Source organism: Channa argus, chromosome 21, assembly GCF_033026475.1.
Source record: "Channa argus isolate prfri chromosome 21, Channa argus male v1.0, whole genome shotgun sequence".
Taxonomy (NCBI): domain Eukaryota; kingdom Metazoa; phylum Chordata; class Actinopteri; order Anabantiformes; family Channidae; genus Channa; species Channa argus.
Genome location: NC_090217.1, coordinates 3,235,353 through 3,257,697, shown reverse-complemented (window position 1 = coordinate 3,257,697; position 22,345 = coordinate 3,235,353). Strand labels below are relative to the sequence as shown.

General features: G+C 43.1%; 4 protein-coding genes across 8 annotated transcripts in view; 2 read left to right on the top strand and 2 right to left on the bottom strand.

Moving 5' to 3' along the window:
• Positions 1-59: 59 nt before the first annotated feature.
• LOC137106696 (tetraspanin-9) lies at positions 60-5,991 on the top strand. Of its 2 annotated transcripts, XM_067490365.1 has the most exons (9): positions 61-260; positions 2,469-2,510; positions 2,704-2,782; positions 2,889-3,080; positions 3,516-3,590; positions 3,679-3,780; positions 3,895-4,026; positions 4,324-4,407; positions 5,653-5,991. In XM_067490365.1, the coding sequence occupies exons 3-9, from the start codon at positions 2,720-2,722 to the stop codon at positions 5,722-5,724; spliced, it is 720 nt and encodes a 239-aa protein (XP_067346466.1). In that variant the 5' UTR covers positions 61-260; positions 2,469-2,510; positions 2,704-2,719; the 3' UTR covers positions 5,725-5,991. The 2 variants fall into 2 exon arrangements, with proteins under 2 accessions (XP_067346467.1, XP_067346466.1); XM_067490366.1 differs by lacking the exon at positions 2,469-2,510 and having other exon boundaries at positions 60-260.
• Positions 3,281-10,554, bottom strand: amdhd1 (amidohydrolase domain containing 1). 4 transcript variants are annotated; one of them, XR_010911990.1, is made up of 12 exons: positions 10,272-10,554; positions 9,362-9,468; positions 9,175-9,239; positions 8,831-9,108; positions 8,520-8,745; positions 7,374-7,498; positions 7,118-7,211; positions 6,718-6,878; positions 6,402-6,544; positions 5,497-5,608; positions 5,110-5,410; positions 3,281-3,596 (listed from the first exon to the last, which is right to left on the bottom strand). XR_010911990.1 is itself a non-coding variant. In XM_067490361.1 (10 exons), the coding sequence occupies exons 1-9, from the start codon at positions 10,406-10,408 to the stop codon at positions 6,439-6,441; spliced, it is 1,299 nt and encodes a 432-aa protein (XP_067346462.1). In that variant the 5' UTR covers positions 10,409-10,554; the 3' UTR covers positions 3,281-3,596; positions 6,402-6,438. The 4 variants fall into 4 exon arrangements, 1 of the variants encoding a protein (XP_067346462.1); XR_010911991.1 differs by lacking the exon at positions 5,110-5,410; XR_010911989.1 differs by lacking the exon at positions 5,110-5,410 and having other exon boundaries at positions 5,562-5,608.
• Positions 10,555-10,602: 48 nt separating this feature from the next.
• snrpf (small nuclear ribonucleoprotein polypeptide F) lies at positions 10,603-13,136 on the bottom strand. The gene is made up of 4 exons (XM_067490370.1): positions 12,983-13,136; positions 12,098-12,223; positions 11,328-11,392; positions 10,603-10,903 (listed from the first exon to the last, which is right to left on the bottom strand). The coding sequence occupies exons 1-4, from the start codon at positions 12,983-12,985 to the stop codon at positions 10,837-10,839; spliced, it is 261 nt and encodes an 86-aa protein (XP_067346471.1). The 5' UTR covers positions 12,986-13,136; the 3' UTR covers positions 10,603-10,836.
• Positions 13,137-16,662: 3,526 nt separating this feature from the next.
• ntn4 (netrin 4) overlaps positions 16,663-22,345 on the top strand; it is a 22,333-nt gene continuing 16,650 nt past the window's right edge. The window contains exons 1-2 of the mRNA XM_067490355.1: positions 16,663-17,089; positions 18,377-18,924. Of these exons, the coding sequence (XP_067346456.1) occupies positions 17,044-17,089; positions 18,377-18,924 (594 nt within the window). The 5' untranslated portion in view covers positions 16,663-17,043. The remainder of the gene's footprint in view (positions 17,090-18,376; positions 18,925-22,345) is intronic.

Sequence of the window (22,345 nt, the reverse complement as noted above, 5' to 3'; positions counted from 1 at the left end):
CCGGCAGTCACGCCTCCTCTCCGGCTGCGTCCACCACGCCGCTCCGCCCTCTCCAAACACCTCCCCCACCTCCTGCTGCTCCTGTTCTCCTGCAGCCATCGACGGAACTTCAGGGCCGACTTCAACAGTTTGCAGTCGTCGGATTTCTGTGTCCACGCGCGGCGATGCTGTGAAAGCAGCGCGAAGCTCCAGCGGTGGAACTTTCTGCGGGGGAAACGCGAGACGTTTGCGGGAGGATGATCGTCGGTTCGTAGGCGAAGGTAGGAAACTACCCCCGTTTTTCCGTCCTCGCCTCATTTGTGGGGTTATGGACGGGAAAACAATCACGGCCTGAGCAGCAGCCGAGTGTTTGAACTGTGTGTAGACGAGCACTAACGTGGTTTGTTCTCACAAAAAAAAAACATCAAATGCGCAGATTTAAAGCGCGTGTGCGCGCGTTTTGGTTTTAATCGCTTCCAGCGCAAATTTAAGCCAAACCGCAGACTTAAGTTCAAAGCGGTGACGTCACGTCGGGATGAGCTCGCGTAGAAAAAGAAAAGAACAGTTTAAAAAGGGACAAAAAGGGGATAGAACGTTTTTTTTTTAATATTATAAAGGTGGCTGCAAACTGTATTTCAAGCCCTTATTAAGCCTCACTGCATGTGTGGATAAGTAGACTTTTGTCTTTTAATCTAATGGAATCTACTTGTCTGACTTTGTTTGACATTATCACCTGTTTTCAAGCTCAGCTGTGCTCGATTACTTGCATTTGCTTTGCTCTCACGTGCTGCTGCTTCCTTGATTATCATTGCCTATTTGTAAATAGAGTTAAAGGCAGACCCCCACCCTGCGTCAGACCCCCACCCTGCGTCAGACCCCCACCCTGCGTCAGACCCCCACCCTGCGGCAGACCCCCACCCTGCGGCAGACCTTAATTTAATCTATTACAGAAAGTTCTTGAGAAAACAAAATTCATATCGCAGATAATTGGAACTTGGTGGATTTAGTTTGTTAAAGGTGGTGGTGGGAAAACGACCCTTAGAAAATTGAACTGAAACGTCCTTTTGGAGAAAGTATTGGAAAGAAGTCAGTTCCCTAGTTTGTGCTGTAACGTACGTGAGTTGAACGTCGGAAGATGAGGCGTAAACTCTGAATTTCAGCTCTTGGTGGCGTTTACGTCTTAATATGAGACCAAAAAAAACACGCTGACCCAAATTTTAAGTGGACAAATGTATTGGAACCAGTTACAGTTAGAGTAATTAATTTGGTTGCGTCCCCCTGTTTGCAGTAAGCGCATCAAGCCTGTGGCTCATTGACTTGTTTCCTGCGGTTTCTCCCTTCAGTCTCCTCTTCAGAAGGTGAAGCACGCGGTCAGTTAAGGTCTTAAACCTTCCACTTGTTGCTCAGAACACCAGTGGTTTCTTAAACTGATCTTTTCTTATCCCGACGTGACGTCACCGCTTTGAACTTAAGTCTGCGCTTTTGTTTAAATTTGCGCTGGAAGCGATTAAAACCAAAACTTTAAATCTGCACATTTTACGATTTTTTTGATGAGAACAAACCACGCTACATATCCATTGAAATCTGCCCCAATCACCACTCTCTCACCTCTGTTGATGCTCTGCATCACTTCATCTAACTCACTCCAGAATTTCTCCTTCTCTTCTAACTCGCATCCGACCTGTTGGGCAAAACCACTAACAACACAGAACATCACGGCTTTAATTTCCAGCTTCAGACTCATCAACCTGTCTGATACTCTTTTCACCTCTAGAAAATTCCTCACAAACTCCATTTCTCCTCCTATCTGACCCATGGTAGAACAACTTGAACCCTGCTCCTAAGCTTCTAGCCTTGCTGCCTTTCCACCTGGTCTCCTGGACACACAGTATGTCCACCTTCCTTCTCTGCATCATGTCAATCAACTCTCTAACCTTCCCTGTCATAGTACCAACATTCAAAGTCCTTACTGTCAGTCCTACATTCTTAGCTTTCCTCTTGGGTGAGTTGAGTTGTTGTTGTTGGCAGAATATTCATCACAAACTGTTTTGCTACAAAATTAATTTGGAAGTTTTCAAGCATTTTTGGCTTCACCTTCGGAAATGTAAGGATTTGCTGATTGTGCTTAATTTGATGTAAATGTAAAGCAAAAAGGAAGCAATTTAAACATTCTACTTTTTCATTCTTATTAACCAAACAAAAACATAAGCATAATCATTTACCAAAAAGCAAATGTTTGTGGTGCTTGTGGTTTTTGGATTTTTCCTTTTCTTGGACAACATCATTGAACAGTTTGATCAAATCAAACTTTACATAAAAGATGTATTTATTATTTATTTATTTTTATTAGATTTATTTATATAAAGTATAGTATGTAAGTATGTAAAGAAATGATCTGTGTGAAGTTGTGTTCAGCCTGATGCTTCATCTTTAAACCCTGATTATGATGCCATAGTGTGTGATCAGTTGTTGTGTATATCTTGTCACAGGAATCCATCTAGAGCTGCTCCATTCTCCGGCTTGTTGAAGTGGTGAGTTTATCTCCATCTTGTTGTGTTGTGGTTGTAGCAGGACGTAGTGAGAAACAAAGTGCTTTGTTAACTGAAAGCGTCTGATACAAACCTGAAAATCTTCATGGATTTTTACTGCTGCATTATGTTAATTACAGACTATCGGTATGAGTCTGAAACTTACATTTTGTTTTTTTGAAATGATTATTTGCAGTCCCTTGATTTTAATCATGGCTCGTGGTTGCATCTGCTGTGTGAAATACATGCTCTTCCTCTTCAACCTACTCTTCTGGGTAATTATTAATCTCACACACACTTAGCATTAAATGTTCATTTTTCAAACATTAATGAGATCTGTACACCTATGAAACCAGGAAGTGTTTTCTGTGTGTGTTTCAGCTGGGTGGGTGTGGATTGTTGGGCGTTGGCGTGTGGCTGTCAGTTTCTCAGGGCAGCTTTGCCACCCTGTCGCCCTCCTTCCCGTCGCTCTCCGCTGCCAACCTTATCGTCACTCTGGGCACCGTTGTCATGGTGACGGGTTTCCTGGGATGCCTGGGTGCCATCAAGGAGAACAAGTGCCTGCTGCTGAGTGTAAGTGCACTACAATACCCATAATGCTTTATCTCACTGTATCCCTCAATTATGGTGTGTTCAGGTAGCATGGGAAATATAATCACTGAAACAACTTAATAGCCAAAATCTGATCTTAAAGGAATTTTTATATTTTTTTCATGGCAATTTTGACCTGAAAGCGTCATGAACCAATCTCTAAAAAGTTGAATGGAAGCATGTTTTTAAAAGACGCTTTTATTGACATTCAAACTTCAGCATGTATCACTAAAATGTTTTTACAATTAAGAGACATTTTCAATTTCATTTCTTGAAGCTTAAAAGTCAGGATCCATCACAAAACCAAAATTAATGCTTTGTAATTTGCATCAAAGACAAAATAAAGGGAATTTATATTGACATACAAGCAACATTGGTGCATCAGATATATTTCTAACACGTTATTTCTCCTTTCAGTTCTTCGTCGTTCTGTTGATCATCCTCTTGGCCGAACTGATCCTTCTCATCCTGTTCTTTGTCTACACAGACAAGGTAATGCTGTGGAAACAAACATTCAGATTTATTAATGACCCCAGGTAAGTGTGACTACACATCCTATGATCCACCTCTGTCTGCCCAGGTGAGTGAAAATGCCAGACGGGACCTGAATGAAGGACTGGTGCTGTACAACACAGATGACAATGCTGGCCTGAGGGATGCGTGGAACACAATACAGGGAGAGGTAAAGTGGACCGTAACATGCCTATTATCTAATTAACTGCTCGTTTTATTCCTCCTGCTGTTCTTAAAGTGATGTAATCCACACTGACACCCTTCCCTTGTGTGTGTTCCCCAGTGGATGTGTTGTGGTGTGAACGGCCACAATGACTGGTATACTGCCCTGCATAACAACGTGGTCCCTGATCGCTGCTGCCAGCAGGTTTACCCAGGCTGTGGACGCAACGCCTCTAATGCCTTCTGGACAAGGGTCAGTCATGAAATTATGTCAACAGATCTTGATACAAATGAATTTATCCTAATGACAAGTAATCAGAGGGCTGGGAGCAGCCATCAGCCTAGTTTTTACGTGTGATGGGATTCTTTAACCTGCACTGTGTAAATCCACTCAGAACTGTCAAAAAACAACTTTATTTTCCGTTAGATCAACATTTAAAAAAACAGACATACAATTTGAAGTTTTTCCTTCTTCAAACACAATATAAGGAAAATGTTTATGCTCTTGTCAAAGCCACAGATGAATATTTCTCTATTATTGTGTTTTCAGGGTTGCTATGAGAAAGTAGAGGAGTGGCTGGATGACAACAAACACCTGCTGGGAACCATCGCCATGTGTGTCTTGGTCGTACAGGTGAGCAGCAAACCTAAAACAAAAGTTTTATGTTTAGAGAGAGGGAGGAGGAGGAGGAGGTAGAGAGAGAGAGAGAGAGGAGGAGGAGGAGGTAGAGAGAGAGAGAGAGAGGAGGAGGAGGAGGTAGAGAGAGAGAGAGAGAGGAGGAGGAGGAGGTAGAGAGAGAGAGAGAGAGGGAGGAGGAGGGAGAGAGAGAGAGAGAGGGAGGAGGAGGTAGAGAGAGAGAGAGAGAGGGAGGAGGAGGTAGAGAGAGAGAGAGAGAGGGAGGAGGAGGTAGAGAGAGAGAGAGAGGGAGGAGGAGGTAGAGAGAGAGAGAGAGAGAGGGAGGAGGAGGTAGAGAGAGAGAGAGAGAGAGGGAGGAGGAGGTAGAGAGAGAGAGAGAGAGAGAGGGAGGAGGAGGTAGAGAGAGAGAGAGAGAGAGAGGGAGGAGGAGGTAGAGAGAGAGAGAGAGAGAGGGAGGAGGAGGTAGAGAGAGAGAGAGAGAGAGGGAGGAGGAGGTAGAGAGAGAGAGAGAGGGAGGAGGAGGAGGAGGAGGAGGTAGAGAGAGAGAGAGGGAGGAGGAGGAGGAGGTAGAGAGAGAGGGAGGAGGAGGAGGTAGAGAGAGAGGGAGGAGGAGGAGGTAGAGAGAGAGGGAGGAGGAGGAGGAGGAGGTAGAGAGAGAGGGGGAGGAGGAGGTAGAGAGAGGTTCCCTGTAACGTTGACCTTTGTTCTCCAGAATCCTTCATCTGCAGGTTGTGTGCAGCTTCTAACCTTCACCTTTGTTTACTGCTGGTTGTTCCAGTACGACATCATCTTTCAGGTTGATGCAGCCTCGTCCTCCATATTTACCAGTTTCCTCAAACATCGTCCCATGTGAACCTGATGTTTCCGTACGTTCTACTAAAGAGGTGAAGGACACATGGGTAAAAAAACCCTCAGAAACATGCAGTAGACAGCAACATGAGGTTCACATGGGACGATGTTTGAGGAAACTGGTAAATATGGAGGACGAGCCTGCATCCATCTGAAAGACAACAGATAATCATTAAAACACAGCATCATACTGCAACAACCATCAGTAAACAAATGAAGGTTAGAAGCTGTACACACCGGGGGGCAATGACCCTCAAGATGAAGGATTCTCCAGAACTGAGGAAGCTTCAAGGAAACCTGACCTTTACTGCAGAAGACTCCAAGTAGGTAGAGGTGCAGGAACCACCCTCTGCAACAAAAATCATAATAATGTCATTAATAACTCTCCCCCAGCTCCTTGGTATGGCTTTCTCCATGACACTTTACCAGCAGATCCACAGAGCAGGGAAGAAGTATGAAGCTTGAGCGGAACAACACTGTTTGTTTAGTTACACTGTGCCACTATAGCATTTTAGCCTGTGTTGTTTCACCTCTGCACCCATTTATACTTATGGATATTATTTACACTAGTTATGTTAGCATTTTTGATATCATAGTTTTTTGTATAATACAACAGCACCACTCCTTCAAATGTTCATGAAGGTGGATTTATTGCAGGACTGTTTTAGTTCAGTGTGGCCATTTAACTGCCAGCTGTGTAACATGGTCAATAAAAGCAGAAAGTTCTCTTCACCACTGTGAGATGTGATTTATGTTTAAAAAGAAAAGTGAGCATCAGGTCTTATGACCTTTAACAGTACGTGCTCGAATCATTTCAAACATGAAAACTCTGGATTTATTAATACTAGCTTATGGGCTTGATTTTTGGTTTATAAAAAACGTTAAGTATTACTTAAAACATACTAAACAATAGAAGCAGCCTTTTACGGTGTGAGTATAATGAAATTCTCACTGGCTCATGCTCTTTTTAAAATGTACAGAAGAATCTAATAATTGAACCATAATATGCATGTGTTTTAATTTGAGCAAAAATTAGCCATTTTTGAGCCACTAAATGTTAAATACCCTTATTTAAATGGGAACACAACTGTTCCAAAATGTTTAAGTATTTCCCTAAAGTCGACGTGTGTGAGTGTTCGTACCTTCGGTAATGCGAATCAGTCGGGAGTCGTTTCCTGGTTACAACTTCATGGTTTGGTCATTATCGTGGACAACGTTGCCTTTGATGACCACGTAACGGATGAGCTCCTGATGTCCTCCCAGCTGGTAGATCAAATGCTCCCATCTGTAACAGAAAAAGCACAAACGCTTGTCAGACATGAAGTTGATAACAAGCACGAATGTGTCACACAGATATTCACCAGAATGTTCTAGTTCCATCCCCCGTTTATATTTAGCATTGTTATAGTTGTACACAGTAGCATTTTGTTCAGGAATCCTGTCTGCGAGCCGATTTACCGTGTGGTGTTGAGGATCAGCAGGTCTCCGTGTTTGTTGACCTCCAGGGAGCCGTGAGTGTGGGAACAGCCGAGGGAGTAGGCTGAGTTGATGGTGGCCGCGGCCAAAGCCTCAGACATGGTCATCTTCATGTTGACACAGGCTAGATGCATGACTATTGGCTGAGGACAGAGACAGGAATTGTTAATGAAGGTGATGATAATAGAAAGGAAATAAGGATGGAATTTAAAAAATGTATTGAATAATAAGAAGGGAAGAAAAGATAATTGGGAGAAAGATAGAAAGTAAAAAGAATAAAAACAATGGATGATCACACAGAACAAAAAGGAAATGAATTGGTGAAGGGAAAAAGGAAGGATCCGTCCTTCTGGCAGAGGACGGACAGTTTGTTCCCTCTCACCATGGAGCAGCAGTAAGCGTTGGGGTTGAAGTCGCTGCCAAGAGCAACAATAACACCAGCTTCCAACATGTCTCTGGCTCGAGGCTGAGGCAGCCTAAACACACACACACACACACTATTAGACATCTCACAGCTACTTATAAAAGAGGAATGTGTGTGTGTGTGTGTGTGTGTGTGTGTGTGTGTGTGTGTGTGTGTGTGTGTGTGTGTGTGTGTGTGTGTGTGTGTGTGTGTGTGTGCGCGCGCGCTGCAGTACCGGAGGATGTAGGCTGTAGTTGGGAGGAGAACTGCTGCAGTTTTTGCTTTCGCCATGGCAGCAATCCCCTCATCGGTCACTTCCTCCAGGTGACTGATTGCTAAAGCTCCGAGATCTGCGCCCAGCTGAAACACACACAAACACAATTTGCAAGCTTAAACATTCTTGCAGAATTGTACTGAAACAATTTTAATTAAAATAATTGAGTGTCCAAAGTGTGTCAAATATCTTCAGATTCCAGCATCTAAAATGAAAGAAAGACTTGGCGATTGTAAAATTATAAACAAACTATTTTTAGGTTATGAATGGTGATGCCGACATTAAAAGCAATTTAATTTTTTCTGAGCATTATAGATCAAACAGTGGCTGAATTAATCAAAAACACATCGGCGGATGGAGTTGGGTGCAACACATTGAATGCACACATTGAAATAAGGGGACACTAACTTGATATTCCACATTCAGCTGGTACAAATGTTCCTTCATCAACCGAAATAAGAAAACAGATCAAGTGCATTTACAAAAAGTTATATTAAATAATAAAATGAGTGCAAACTTTATACCCAACTATATAATGAAGACATTTCAGTCCTAGTGTGTCTTAACCACCTTTACCCACTGAAAGAAAAGATGAGAATGAGAATGAGAATGACACATCTGCACAATTTAGCATGAGCACATTCATTTCTAGACATTTTAAAAGTATATTTGAAGGAATAACCCATTATTGTGGCTAAATTGCAATCATCACTCATTGATCCTCTGATTACCCCCTTTAGACCAGAGCAGGAAACTAGCTGGTGAATAAAATTTAAACTTCAGACCTCGGCATCTTTTAAGAGTTGGTGAAGACCAAGCAGAACTAAAGGAAAAGGAAATGTACCGTTTGGCTCCCAGAGTATTGCAGGGGTTCCCAAACTTAGCCTGCTACCCTGGGTTACAGCTTCTAAATGGCTGAACACAGCTAATCCATGTAATCAGCAGTAGGGCAGTAGAAAATTGGGAGGCTGGGAGGCCTGGACACCAGGTTTGGGAACCTCCTGGAATAGTGCTGCAAATGTCAGGGGTGTGTTTTTCAGCTTCATGTAGATTTGCTGCCCCCAAGTGGCCAAAAATGGCTAATACAGCTTTCGGAGCGAGTGATACCTGAGCAGAGTTCATAGGATGCAGCTCATCTCCGTGGAAGTTGATGTTGAGGCCCATGTCTTTGCCGGCCTTCAGGATGGAGCGTGTCGAGCTGAGGTCAAACACTCCCTGCTCACAAAACACATCGATGTTGTCAACTCGGAGAAAGCCAGCAGACATCTGCTCTTTCAGTCGAGGCAGCTGAACCCCCAGGATGTCCTCTGTGGCTTCTTTCACCGTCTTCCCTCTGAGTAATGGGAGGGGGACACACAGTAAAAATGAATTTGCAGGTGATGTGAATAGAGAGAACTGTGAGTAGCGTTGGTCCATACTTGGGTACTGCGTGGGCTCCACAGTAGGTTGAAGAGATGTTGATGGGCAGGATGCGCCTGGCTTCTTCGATCACCTTCAGCATCTTCAGCTCAGTCTCCAGCTCCAGACCGTAGCCGCTCTTGCACTCCACCAGGGTGGTGCCTGCTCGCTGCATCCGAACCAACCTGCCGCTCAGGGAGGTCAGAAGGTCGGAGGAACTGGCGGCTCGAGTGTGCTCCACTGTGAAATGGATCCCCCCACCTGCCCGGTGCACGTCCATGTAGGTGGCACCAGCCAACTGTAAGAGAAACGAAAGAGTCAAACGTCTAAATAAAGTTGGGTAAATGCCATGATGATGACTTACCTTCATTGCAAATTCGTGCACTCTGTCACCAGCCCAGACTGGGTGGGTATGGGCATCAACCAAGCCTGAAACAATATGGTTTTTATTAAAAGGTGCTTATCATTGCTGTGGATAAATACCACTTCCAGGTAAAAGCAAAAACTGATGATGAGCTGCTGTGCATATAGAAAATATGGGTTATACTCACCAGGCAGGACACACATTCCTGTTGCATCAATCACTTTTTTGAAGGATGCGTCTGAATACTGAGCCCCAATGGTTTCAGCAGGTCCCACAGCTTTAATTAACCCGTCGCTGGGTGAAGAGGTTAGATGTTACTGAGCCGGCTGTGCAGTCTTACATTGTTCACCGATTCTTACTACTTCAACCTGCTCCCGATGACAAACGTGTGAAACATGCATTTGCCCGGTAACTCTGCTAACCACTGATTTTATCCCGTATCATTTTATATAGTGTTTACTGTCCATCTCTGCGTCACACACACACCTGCATTTTCTAAGGAAGTCAAATGTAACATTTCGTTTTGATTGTGTAAGAAGCTAGTTTACACTCTGGGAGACGCCAGCATGCTCCTTTTAAACGAGTCCTAAATGCTGCAACACAGCAGCAAGATGTTCTTTTCAAAGCTGCAAAAGAGCCAAAATTGTAACAAAAATCATCCTGCAGATGGGAGGAGTGGAATTTTTACCTTAGTCCTAAATCAAAAGGTGTGTATCTACGCGATCGATCCCCATCATAATAAACCCACTGTACCACTTGGCAGCCAGCCAAAATGGGGCCCGTTCACTGGCTGTTAGTTTTCCCTGTTAACTTTCACACTAACTGCAGAGCTGTGAATCCTGACATCAGCTGTCAATGTTTATCCTTAGTGCAAAGCGTAACAGGATTTTAATTCACTTCAAAAGTTAACCCTGATACATGAAGCCATACATTAGCTTGGACACACCGATTTTGTCCATCCCTCCTTTGACAGGCCTAAGGACAAAATCCCTTCATGATTTAACAGGCTACATTACAGCAAGAAAAGCCTCTTTCACTATTCACACGAGCATCTGACACACTTTAAAATCCTTTCAACTATGGCTCCAGATACTTACCTTCCAATTACTACACTTCCATTTTCAATCACACAAAGACTTAGCATGTCATGTTTGGTCAGGTACTGTTCTCCATTGTTGCAGACCAGAACCACCTGCTTGGCATTTTTCACCAGTAGTCTATAATTGCTGGACATTTTGAGTCATCCAAAGAGCAGACACACTTTTCCGCAGTGAGACTGGCTCTAAGGACAAGGACAGGCAAATATTTGCTCAGCAGAGATTAAAGTGCATAGTGAGGGGTGGTGTTTCTGTCACAGCCAGTCATTTAACTACTAGGCGATTTTCAACATTGCTCAGTGGAATAATCAGGCACCAATTAAGACAAGAATCTGCTTTAAGAAAAAGGTAAATCAAATGTTTATTGTGTTTGTATAACAGTGTCAAAGAAATTGGTCTCACATACAGTAATAAAAAAAAATAAAAAAAACAAAAAGCTCAGAAAACAACCCAAACCTCAAGTGTTTGTTTGTTTCACATGGTGAACACACAAACACACATTAACTCAACTATGACGTACAACCACGCTCAGAGAGAACATCGGGCCGAGTCCTCTTCACCAACATCACTCTCTCATTTCACCATCTTCTTCCTCTTCTTCTACACCTCTGATGTACAATACATTATTGCACCTGTGGGCACAAAACACACCTTTTAGGGCACAGTACTGTCAGAATGGCTTCTGGAGAAAGAGACAGTAGACAGACAGAAGACAGGCATTACTTTAAAAATACTGTATATACAAGTTAATTATTTACAAAGGGTAGTTAAAGGTAGTTAGAAATGTATGGATTTGTTTAACAGAGCTTTAGAGGAGAGTTTAGAAGATCTCTGTACACAAGCCAGTGTGATCCTGCATGAGAGCAGCCAGAATTTACTGTGCTGCTGCATCTGTAGACTTTTTGGTTTAGTCATGTTTTCCCGGTAAAATCCCTTAACAACATTTACTTACATTACCTTGCTGAATGGCAGTACATGCAACATTAGTCGATTAAGATGCTTCAATTTATCTAATTATGCAAAAAAGATAAAGTATGATTAAGGATTACAGCATACCTGATAAGCACCTCTCCAAGATGTCCTGCCAGTGCTCCATCCACATACTCTTCTGTGTTTGCCAGCTATTAGGTAATCATGCACAATACAAAGGGTCAAAACGCCATTTAAAAAAAAAGGTGCATTTTCTGTTCTTCGTACACAAAATACGAAGCTGAATTCTCTTTTCCATTGTTGCAAAATGGTACAGTTTGGGGCTGCAAACTCAGCAACGTCAGAAAAATACGTGAGTGGCCGTCACCACACATTCATAAAAGAATGTGATTTTACATTTTTCGGTGAAGCATGAAAACTACAACAAACTCCTGTGATTGATTTGTTTTCCCCCCCATTGTCATTAGTGGTGCAAGGGATTTGCAGAGTAGTTCACAGTAAAATACAATAGTTGTTTTGGTTTGCTGGCGGACACAAAAGTATATTTAACAGCACTTTGTGTTGGAAGTGGCACTGAATTAAACCTCACGACAGTAAAAATACACCAATCCATAATTCTTTTGACACTGTATTTATACAGTGACTTGTTAAGCTGCTTTAATAGTCTAACATGCATCTAAGTGAAGTAGCAGTGTAAACAGTTATTAAAGAGTGTGCGACTCAACTTCCAAGTCAAATATGAAAAAACTAATAAAATGTGAAATTTCCAAACACAATGTATCTGCTTGGGGAATCTTTTGTTTTATATCCCAGTTGATCAACAGGTCCATAATACTGCAACCCTCTGGTAAATTATTATCTCAACGCATGCAAGAGTGGCCTAACAATTTTCTTACCTGCATATTCATGTATCCATCAACAGATACCAGGTAGCCTTTATACTCCATGCCCCACTTAAGCTTCACCATGACTGGCTTGCCTGTCAGTCCGTTCAGGAAAGGTTTTGGGTTCAGAGGTAAACTCTATGGAGAAGAAGACCATGAAGCAATTAGCATACACACTATACAATATTACCATTTGGCTATATCAATACTTTACATTGATGTTGTGACAACATTTGCCAACACAACCAATGTTATTATCTAGTTTAAAATGTTCTTAAAATAAGGCGAAATATTGTGCTACAATCAACGTCTCAAATGAAAACCTGCAGTTATCTACTGGTATAACAGTAAACACAGCACAAGTGTTAGCAGCTAGTTCTTATTTTAAAAATGCTTTGCATGTTTCAGCTAGTCGAGCCTACAGTGTAACGAATCCAGTCCTGCGTTACCTCAGCCCAAACTCGGAGAATTGCAAATAGTCAGCAAAGACAAAATTTAAAATGTAGAAATATGAAGTGTAGGGTTCGTGTCAGAGGCTTAGTTGCGTTTAAGCACATGCTAAGTTACGTGTACTGTGGAGTTTGGCGTTACTTTTTCCCAAAGAACTCCGTCTAAACTGACCAAAGGCGGTGGGAGTTTACTTTAAATGGGTGGTTTTAATGTAGCCAGCCGCTCTCATATCTGTATAAGCAAACAAATTACATTTACATCCCTGTTCGTGTACGTAAATGTAAAGACTTCATTCATTCTGTGCAAGTAGCTGCACAGCTGTGCAGCTAACACAGCTAATGCTAACTAGCTAGCTGGCTACCAGCCTACTATCATTACGCGGTTAACTAAACACGTCCACAAACCATCTAACAGAATTTAAAGCAAAGGTTTATAGATCATACTCACCATTCTATTTAAATAAAATACGTCTCGTAAGCCACAAATTCGATGTTCAACAGCCTTTCGTCACAATAACGTTCGCACTTCGCAGCGCACGCTTTGCCGCCGAGCAGGAAGTACAACACTGCGCCCTCCGGGAACTGATGCTTTTACCCACTGCCCCCAGTGGTCGGAGGCTCACACTGCAGCACAACACATTTCCCCCAACCTTCAGTGTACTAAGTGTTTTTGTGCTTATTAATATCTTGGATGTTTGATCTTTACTGCACAGATGCAGAGTTTGAGTATAGAAGATTGTTTTCACATTCATCTGTTGCAACTTCAAATGCAATGTGAAAAATGTGTAATTGTACACATCCTAAGGAGAAAGGTTGGCATTTCTCTTTAAAACCCCAGGCAGGGTTCCATTTAGGTTAATAGTCTGAGGCCGAAAGCATTAAAGTATCCAACAATTCACTAAAAAACAAAGATTAGAAAAGAAGCAACAGAAGATTAGATGAGTCTGGGAAATAAATGCAAATTTCTTCTGCCAGCCTTTTTCCTAAAGAGCCCTCAAATTTATCCTACAAAAAGACCTGACACCTATTACATCAACTAACTGTATATGTAGTACTTAAAAGTATCTCCATCTAGTAAAGTAAAATGCTGTGCATACAATGATGGATTATCAGTGTATTATGATCATTTATCATCTTTAAAGGATGTGTGAATGTGAACTTTACTTCTTACGATTTAGTTTGACAGAAATAAAGTCCATATTTACATGTAGTCATTTGGAAAATACTTTCATCCGAACATAAAGATCTAAATCAATGAGACAACACTGAAGCAAAGTGCCAGAAGATAAAGTTTTACAGTTTTGTGAGATGTAAGATAGAAAATATAAGAAAAGAAGAAAAATCATTCAACCATTTTGGGACCAGTGAGCTAAAGAGTTTTGCTTGAGATATTTTTCAGTGCAGTGTAGGGACGACTACATGCTGTTCACTGACATCTGGAGGGGTTTGTTTGATGTCAGCCCCATTGGCAGAGGATTGAAGTAGTCAAGAGAAGATATTACCTGTGGCTGGATGAAGAGTTGGGTTGCATGGTAGGCTCTGATCATTCTGACACTTGAGCTGCAGAGATGGAGAAGATTTGATCAGAAAAGCTCAGTTGTCACCAATGATGACGTCCAAATTTCTGGCAGACTTTGTGGGGATAATAATTGAAGACCATAAGTTGATACTGACGCTGTTTTGTCTTTGACGGAAGACTAGAACTTCTGTCTTGAAGAGGTTAGGTTGAAGATGTGTCCCTCGCATCCAAGCCATAGAGACATCTGCATTGAAGCATTCAACTGTTAAAAAAAAAAAAAAAAAAAAAAACATCAGCAAGTTCAAACGTGACATTTTGAATAAAATTAACTGACTTGCTTCAGCAAAGGGCCAAGTTCTGTCAGAAGATTCCTTTGAAATTGCACTGGAGGCTCCTTTGCATGTTTGAAATACTCATGTACTTACATCATTTAGCCTATTTTTTCTTCCCTCTCTCCTTCTGCGGGGCCTCTATGTAATTAACCAGTCAGTCAGTCAGCGTGTTACTCATGGCATGATGACAATGTGTTGTGGACGACAGGTGAGAGCAGGTTCAGGGCCAGAGGGGCAGCAACAGTTACTGGACACAAACACAGCACAAAACGTGACCACTGAGGGGATAAAGTACCACTTAGTAACACACAATTACTATAAAAATACATACAGCAAAGAGCTAAAAATGATCACAAGGGAGGCATGAAAAAAAGACAAAGAAACAGGAAGACTTCAAAGAGAAAGGAGTAACAATGAGATGGAAAAAAAAAAGAAAACTTAAATGACACACCCCAACTACTATTAAGTGATGTAAAAGGACTACAGCAGTTCAAAAAACAACACAAAAAAACTACCATAGAAGGAGAGAAAATTAAAACAAAAGCTATTATTAACACACAAAATACTGTAGAAATAAAACTGACTACAGAATCAAAAGCAGAAAGTGACCAAAAAAAAAAAAAAAAAAAACCCAAAACGAAACAACTGTGCACATACGAGAAGCAAGCAACAAAAAACACAGAACTACAAAAAAGCCGATGGGTCTGCAGGTCCAGTGGACCTGTCCAGTAATCTATTGAAAAGGGGGTTTAAGGGATTTCAGAACAAAGTGAACAGGTGAGATCATTTCACTTGGCCCGCTGCTTGTTGGACCCGGGTCAGGTGCTCAGAGAGCGGGTCATGGTTTGATTGCACAGCAGACAGCGACTCTAAAGACACGCTGTGTTCAGCGGAGGCAGAAGGGAAAGAACACGCTTCTGTTCTACATCCTTTTCCGAGCCGAAACGCTTGGTACCATTAACGAGCACAGGGGGGCACACGACACCCTGCACGCCGCCTCAGATTTGTCCTTCAGGCAGGAACTAAGTTCAAGCTAAGGTTGTTTAAAGTTTGTTTCAAATGATGAAACTGCTTCCGAGCTCATTTTCTCACAAATGAATAATCTGCGCCTTTCTTCTTCTTATGGGCAGATAAGCAGTCGTTGTGATGAACAGTCATGTGGAAGCAGAACAGGAATTTAAAAGCTGCCAATGTGCCAGCTCTGCATATTTCACTGGTTTTCTATAGACGCCAACAAGGTTGACAAAGTCCCCAATCAGTGTAGTCTGGACGTGCGTCAGCATCACTGTGTGCGCGCGCGCGCAAACGTGTCCATCCCGAGCCAATTAGTCAGAAATGTGGACATCAGCGCTCATTTATGATCAGCTTTTCATCCGACTCCACGTGGTCTGTGTGGAGCGCAGGACCTCGTCCAGTCCTGGACCACGTGAGTTAATGTCACCAGGGATGGAAAGTTCTACAATATTTACCCACGTTTTGCTACTTGCGCTCTTTGGAGGGACACGTATGAGGGATCAGCTTTTTTATTTACGCATCTACATTCATTAGACTGACGATTACCACTAATAAATAATATTATTTCAGAAAGGGGTCATTTTAATGAGCCATTCTTACATTTTTATGTTCCTATATTTTCTTTGGGGCAGCACGATGAGGTGGTTACCTCTGCCGCCTCACAGCTAGAGGGTTGTGGGTTCGAAACCGGCCAGCTACAAACCCCCACACTAGGATAAGAGGTTACAGATGATTGATGGATATATTTTCTTTGTATGTTTACTTGAGTTACTGTAACTGATTCCACTACATTTCAGAAGAAAAAGATCCACTACTACTAGAGATATTTGTGCTGCACCCTGAACTTCAAAAAAAATAAAAAATAAAAAAATAAAAGCACCCCGACCCTCATGTTCGGAACCCAAAGTAGAGGCACAGACTGATATATTTTATACTGCTCTTGATGCTGTTAATAACCTTGTGCAGAAGGTTAAAAATAAGTAAGCAATTATTAATATTGTTTTGTTTATTCAGAATTGTAACGTTTTTTCCTGCTTAACAATTCACCAATATTGATTTTTATTTATAAGTACGTTTTTGGTAATATACATCAGAGAAATTACTTTAAAAAAAAAGAAAAAAAAAAAGTACAAACTTCAGGACAGTAGGTACTTCGGACCCCTGGAGCCCCTGGTGTGAGGAGCGGGTCCCCTTCACTAACTGGGCTGTTCCTTTAACGGCGGAGGGGCGGAGCCGCAGCCCAGCGCTGTCACTCCACAGCCTCACCGGGTCTCCTTAGAAATCCATCTGCGGGCTGGAGGCTCACACTGCGGGGAAATGAAACCCGCCGCAGGTCCCGGAGCAGCAGACGAGCTGTGCAGACCCGTTCGCTCCTCCGTCACTTCGCCTCTGTCGCTCTCTCAGCGGGACGCCACCACCACCACCAGCCACCGTCCGGGATCATGTTTTTGTCTCCGGCTGAACCATTCTCGCCTTGTTGGACCGCAGCTGAGTGAAAGAGAAAGTCCACACTGGATTTGAAGCTGCGCACTTTGCCACTGTGGAGCAGATCTTTGCAGGATTGACGTGGGAATAAATCCAGCACTTTGTCTCACTTTTCTCCCTCTTCTCTCATATTCTGGATTATTCCTGCACCCAGGAGATATGCTGATGCTACTTGTGTTCACTCTGGCTGTATGCTCAGATGCAGGTTAGTGTTTGAATTCACTTAAAAATGACATTTAATCATCTTTATTCTGGGTTAATAGTGCAGCTGCACAGGGACAAGTGCACTAATGCAGAACTCGCTTGGATTTTTTGGGCGATTTAATCTCTTATTAAGAGCGTTTGTACTTTTTATTCTGACACGTGAACCAACATATATTTGAAGTTTAGTTTATTTTAAACCAATAAGCAAAATAATTAGCAGCCAGCCTCCATATTAACCTCCTGGAAGAGCAGATCAATGAATAACATGTGCGTCCTCACTGTTGTTCACTTTCACTGATTTGAATGGGAGTTTGGTGTTAAAAACAACAGCTGTGATTTACAGTTTGCTTTACATGCCCATCACTGACGTCCAAACTAAGGACTCTTGGTTACAAATGTCCCCCCTGTCAATTAAAAGAATGAATATGAATAATGAGATGAATCTCAAAAATCATTTTGAGAAAAGTTCATCAAGATTTACCATGAGGTCCTTAACATGAAAAGCAAAGGGAGCTTCACATTTAAGATAATAAATCCACTGTGCAAGATGACACTGTGGCCCCTCAGGGAGAGGGGGGAGGTGGGGGGGAGCGTCTGGAAGGCGTCTGAATGCTGCTCATCTTCCCTGAGCTGCCAAACTTTATCTGTGTCAGAGTCCACGCTGGCTGCAGCCTGTGGCGGACAGGTGCACAATGCCTCCATTATCCCGTTTGCATAACATTTCCGATGGAGGTAAACGACTTGACTTGTGTACACACACTCAAACACACACACACAAACCATTATGACTTCAGGTGCGTTCTGTTGGCTAATTTCTGAAACAACACGTCTCCGAACCTGTTAACAATGTTCTGATGTCAGAGTGGGGCAATAAATACAATATTTTTATTGACCAATATGGTCAATTATTAGACATAAGTCCGAATCATCAGCTCACTTTGGAAGAGCTGAATGCTTTTCTGCTGGAGCTTTCATTTTGGACTGGTCTTTAAAATATATATAAAGATAGTTTGGGTGTCTTTTGTCCAGGGTTTCAGTTCTGTTCGACATCTGTTATTTTTTCTTCCAATAGTGTTAGTAAAAAGTGGTAATACTTCAAAAACTGGCTGAACAAAAAATATATATATTTAAATCAACTTGTCGTTGTGGTTAAACTCCCCACTATTTGCAGTGGACTGACCTTTGAAGCAGAGTGTCACACCTCGTCATCCCCATCTGACGTCCAGGGTTTTTCTGTCTCGGCGACACCTCAGCATGTCTATCGTCTTTTTCTTCTCCCCACATCCAGGTGCATCTGTGGAGGTGTTTCGTGCAGGTGTGGCCCCTCGATGTGAGAGTCGGGCCTGTAACCCTCGCATGGGTAATTTGGCTCTGGGCCGCAGGGTCCTGACGCAGACCGTCTGTGGCAACAACGGCACCGAGCTCTACTGCTCCTACTCCGACCCAAACGCCAACTTGGCCTGCGGCGCAGCCAAGTGTGCCAAGTGTAACGCCGCCCTGCCTCTCCTGTCCCACCTGACTGGCGCCATGTCCGATTCCTCCTTCCGTCACCCCAACACTTGGTGGCAGTCAGCTGAGGGCGTGGAGTCGGAGATGGTGCAGCTAGACCTGGAGGCGGAGTTTTACTTCACCCATCTCATCGTTGTGTTTCGCTCGCCGAGGCCTGCTGCCATGACGCTGGAGCGTTCACAGGACTTCGGCCGAACATGGAGGATGCTGCAGTACTACGCCAGCAATTGCAGCACCGCTTTCGGGCTGGAGGAGGGAAAGCCAGGACGGGACGGGGCCAGCTGCACAACAAAATACTCAGGGGCTTATCCCTGCAGTCGTGGAGAGGTAAAGAGGAAGCTCACTTTAAACGCAGAAATTAGAACCAGTTTCAAGAGCAGCTTGTTCAGATCAGTGGTCCTCAATCCTGCTCTGCTCGATGTCAAACTGCCCACTGCTGATTACCTGGAATCAGGTGTTTTCATTCAATCAGAAGCTGGAAGACACCAAGTCACCCTGTCCCCCCCCTCGCCACCCTAATCTGAGATGGTATGTCCCAGCTCCTGATTGATGGAACACACCTGACGAAGGTAATCAGCAGTGGATCAAGTGGGGTTATGTGCAAGGACCAGGACTGAGAACCACTGATTTAGAAAGCCCCAAATTACATGTTCAGCTCAGGGGGATTTACATTCTCCACAATGTACAATACTCTCTATTCTTAGACTTATTCCCATGTGCTTATTGCTTGTACAATGTGGTAACTGTACTTACGCACAAGGGATTCACTGGAAATGATTCATACTTTTACTTGACATTGTGCATGACACAATGTGCATTTTATGCAACATGAACAACAACATTCAATTATGAGGTCAGGTTTCTGTGACTTTTGTTTGTTTTCTTTTGTTTTCTTTTTTTTTGTGGCTTCTTTATTTAAATGTGACGCAATGACTGCTTCAGCCTGTGGTTTGTTAGGCCACACTAGAACCAGATGCACCCGTCGCTCTTCTGCTGTAAATTTCTTGTTTTATTAGAGGCAGTACTAGACTAATGACATGGAACCTAGATGGAGTCCAATTTTTTCATAAGGGCTGGTGTCTCATTGAATGTGTGAATGAGTGTATTTGTAATATGTTGATCATGTAGTATAAGTATTTATATAAGTCCCTGCTCTGAGTGGCTGGGGGTCTGGCCTTCATATTCACCCTCAGCCAACGGGAACACAACCTGATGAATGATGCAATCCGTTTTGGGACAGCTACATCTACGTAATAGCAGCTACGGGAAATGTAAAGACAGTATATATGTGTTGATCTGTAAGCTGGAGACTTAATGTGAACATAAATGATATTTAAGACTTCATCTTAGGGACTTGTCTTCATGTATCCCTGATGTGAGAGCCGCTTCAACACCGCTTGATCTCCAGAGAAGAGATTCAGAATTTGAAATAACTTTAAAAGACAACAGATACAGAGTTCAGTAATTAGACAGCACAACACAAAAATGTATTGCTCATCCATCAAACAAGCTCATCAACATCAGTGTCTCCAGTTCAAAGCAGTGGTATAAGTAGAAAAACACTGGAGCATGAAAGAGTACATATGTAAAAGGAGCAAATAAAAGTACCTTTAATAAAGAACATCTTGAGTAATATTTTAGAAAATATAGAACATGTGGAGGTTGAGTACTCAGACCTCCTGGAGCAGCTTTTTAGGTTCTATCAGGTCTTGGTTGAGTTCCCAGTCAGATCACTCAGAAAGCAGGTTACCGCAGGTGGAAAGAGGGCGGAAACACACCTGCAGCAAACCACTGGAGTGAGTGACGGAGAGGTTCTCCTCCTCAGCAGGCGGGTTTTTATGAATGACGCGCTAGCGCTACAACGGGCGGTGTGTGGCGTGTAAACAATGCCTCCGCTTTTCTAAAATTTAAAGTGTAGACTTTCATCAAACCTACTACTGGAACCAATTCAGACGGTTCTGCAGTGAGTCACGCTACGTGCAAGAGTCACATGCAACGCTTAACTCACTTTTGTAGAATGAAAGCCAGGCCAGGCGTGGTGTGGGAGGCTCTGCGAGTGTGAGTGCGTGCACGAGTCAGGCGTAGCTTGACTGTAGCACGAGAGGGCTTCCTGAACTCCACTGATGTGTAATTGAAGCCGTGTGTGTTGGGAGCTGCTGTGCAGATGTGTGTGTGTGGAGGCGCATGCCAAGCGTGATGCTGCTCTGGGCTCCCTGCAGCGCTCTCTCATATGTAATGTGTGTTTGACTGATCCTCCCCGCTGCAGCTCGATCCAATTTCTGACAGCTGTTGTGGCCTCACTCTGCTGCTGTATCACATCTTTCTCTTCACGCCGCCGCCGCAGCCTGCGAGTGTTTTGAGTTTGAATAGATTCTTTGTGCGAACCGTTTGTGCACGAAAAAAGGGAAAACTCTCTGCTTTTCTGGGTCTGTGCTTCGTGTGAGCTTCAGACACCTGTGCTTGGAGCTTGACCTTTGCCCTCTGACTCCTCAACTCATGACCCAGAGGTTAAAAGAGGTCAAGTAGTGCTTCGACAGTCCCTCTGCTGCAGCTGCTCCGCGGCTTTGTTTCGCTTCTGTGTGCTGTTGTTGTGATAGTGCATTACCTGTAATGGAAGTTGAACAGTCTGTGCCAGGTGATGACAGCACATCACTGGTATGTCCTTTCATATACTGGATGTCTTCCACAGCTTTCAGCTATATTTCATGAGCATCATGGCATTTATTCAGATATTGTAGCGAATTAATGTAGCCACAGAAATTAAAGTGTAATTGTTCATCACCATAATAAACTGCACTGAACAGACTTGACAGTGTGGGTTTGTTCATTGTGGGGATCCGTCAAAACAAAATGTTTTTCCTCCTACTTAGACCCAGTAACTGATCCGAACAAATCACTTTGGACCTCTGAGAGCTTGTAATGACGGATTGATCATGAGAAAAAGGGCCCGTGGGCACAGACGGGGCCCCACACCCTTTCTTTTTTTGGCTGTTCCGAGGCTGTTTGTGGTATTTCTGCATCGGCTTTTGGAGGTTGCATGTCTGTTCTTGTTCATTTTGGCTGTTTTTAGTTATTTGATGTCTATTTTCTGATGCAACTTCAGAGGCTCCGTGTCGAGTGGGCCCATTCAGCCACCCATCAGTCTTTGTAAAGCGCTTTTGTTGCTGTCCTGGAGACTACATAACTAACAAATTACCACATGATTTCCAATTTCAGCCTTATTAATCATTTGCAAGAAGCTTTTTGCCAATTAAAGTGGTCAGCAAAGGAAGATGGCTTCAGAAAACTGTCTAAAATGTAATTGCACCAACCGAATGTGTTGGCATGCATGCGTGTTTCTTTACAGCACATCAAAGTACGTTGGACAGCATGTGAGTGTCTGTGGGGTTTTTTTTTTTGGGGGGGGGGGGTGTTACACGCAGCAGGTATTCTCAGTTTTCTGCCTCCTCTTCTTTCCACCAAAAGCATGAAAGCCTGTCATCTCCTGCGCTCAAAGCTTTTTTCCATGTTCACCTGTACTGTGGGGAAAAGGTGGTCGTGTTAAAGTGTGTTAGACTCTGCCAAACTCTGTTTCTTATTTATGAGGTCAGCTGGGCTGAAAGAATGTGAGTGTTTGTTACAGCGGCTGACCTCCTTAGGGAAGAGTGTGAGGCAGAGCAGCCAAAACACACACACACACGTACATTTTCTTTCTCTTTTCTACAGTTCCTCAGACCCTCACACACACAGACATGCACTTGTCCATGCC

Bases quoted from the DNA above. Each gene is read 5' to 3' on its own strand.
- LOC137106696 (XM_067490366.1), top strand. From the start codon at position 2,720: ATGGCTCGTGGTTGCATCTGCTGTGTGAAATACATGCTCTTCCTCTTC. The intron at 4,027-4,323 runs GTCAGTCATGAA...TTGTGTTTTCAG, and splicing joins CTAATGCCTTCTGGACAAGG to GGTTGCTATGAGAAAGTAGA. The intron at 4,408-5,652 runs GTGAGCAGCAAA...ACTCTCCCCCAG, and splicing joins TGTGTGTCTTGGTCGTACAG to CTCCTTGGTATGGCTTTCTC.
- amdhd1 (XM_067490361.1), bottom strand. From the start codon at position 10,408: ATGTCCAGCAATTATAGACTACTGGTGAAAAATGCCAAGCAGGTGGTT. The intron at 9,469-10,271 runs GTAAGTATCTGG...CTCTTCACCCAG, and splicing joins GGAAGTGTAGTAATTGGAAG to CGACGGGTTAATTAAAGCTG. The intron at 7,499-8,519 runs GTATCACTCGCT...TGTGTGTTTCAG, and splicing joins ATCCTATGAACTCTGCTCAG to CTGGGCGCAGATCTCGGAGC.
- snrpf (XM_067490370.1), bottom strand. The intron at 11,393-12,097 runs GTAAGAAAATTG...ATTACCTAATAG, and splicing joins ATGGATACATGAATATGCAG to CTGGCAAACACAGAAGAGTA. The intron at 10,904-11,327 runs GTATGCTGTAAT...TTGTGCCCACAG, and splicing joins CTTGGAGAGGTGCTTATCAG to GTGCAATAATGTATTGTACA.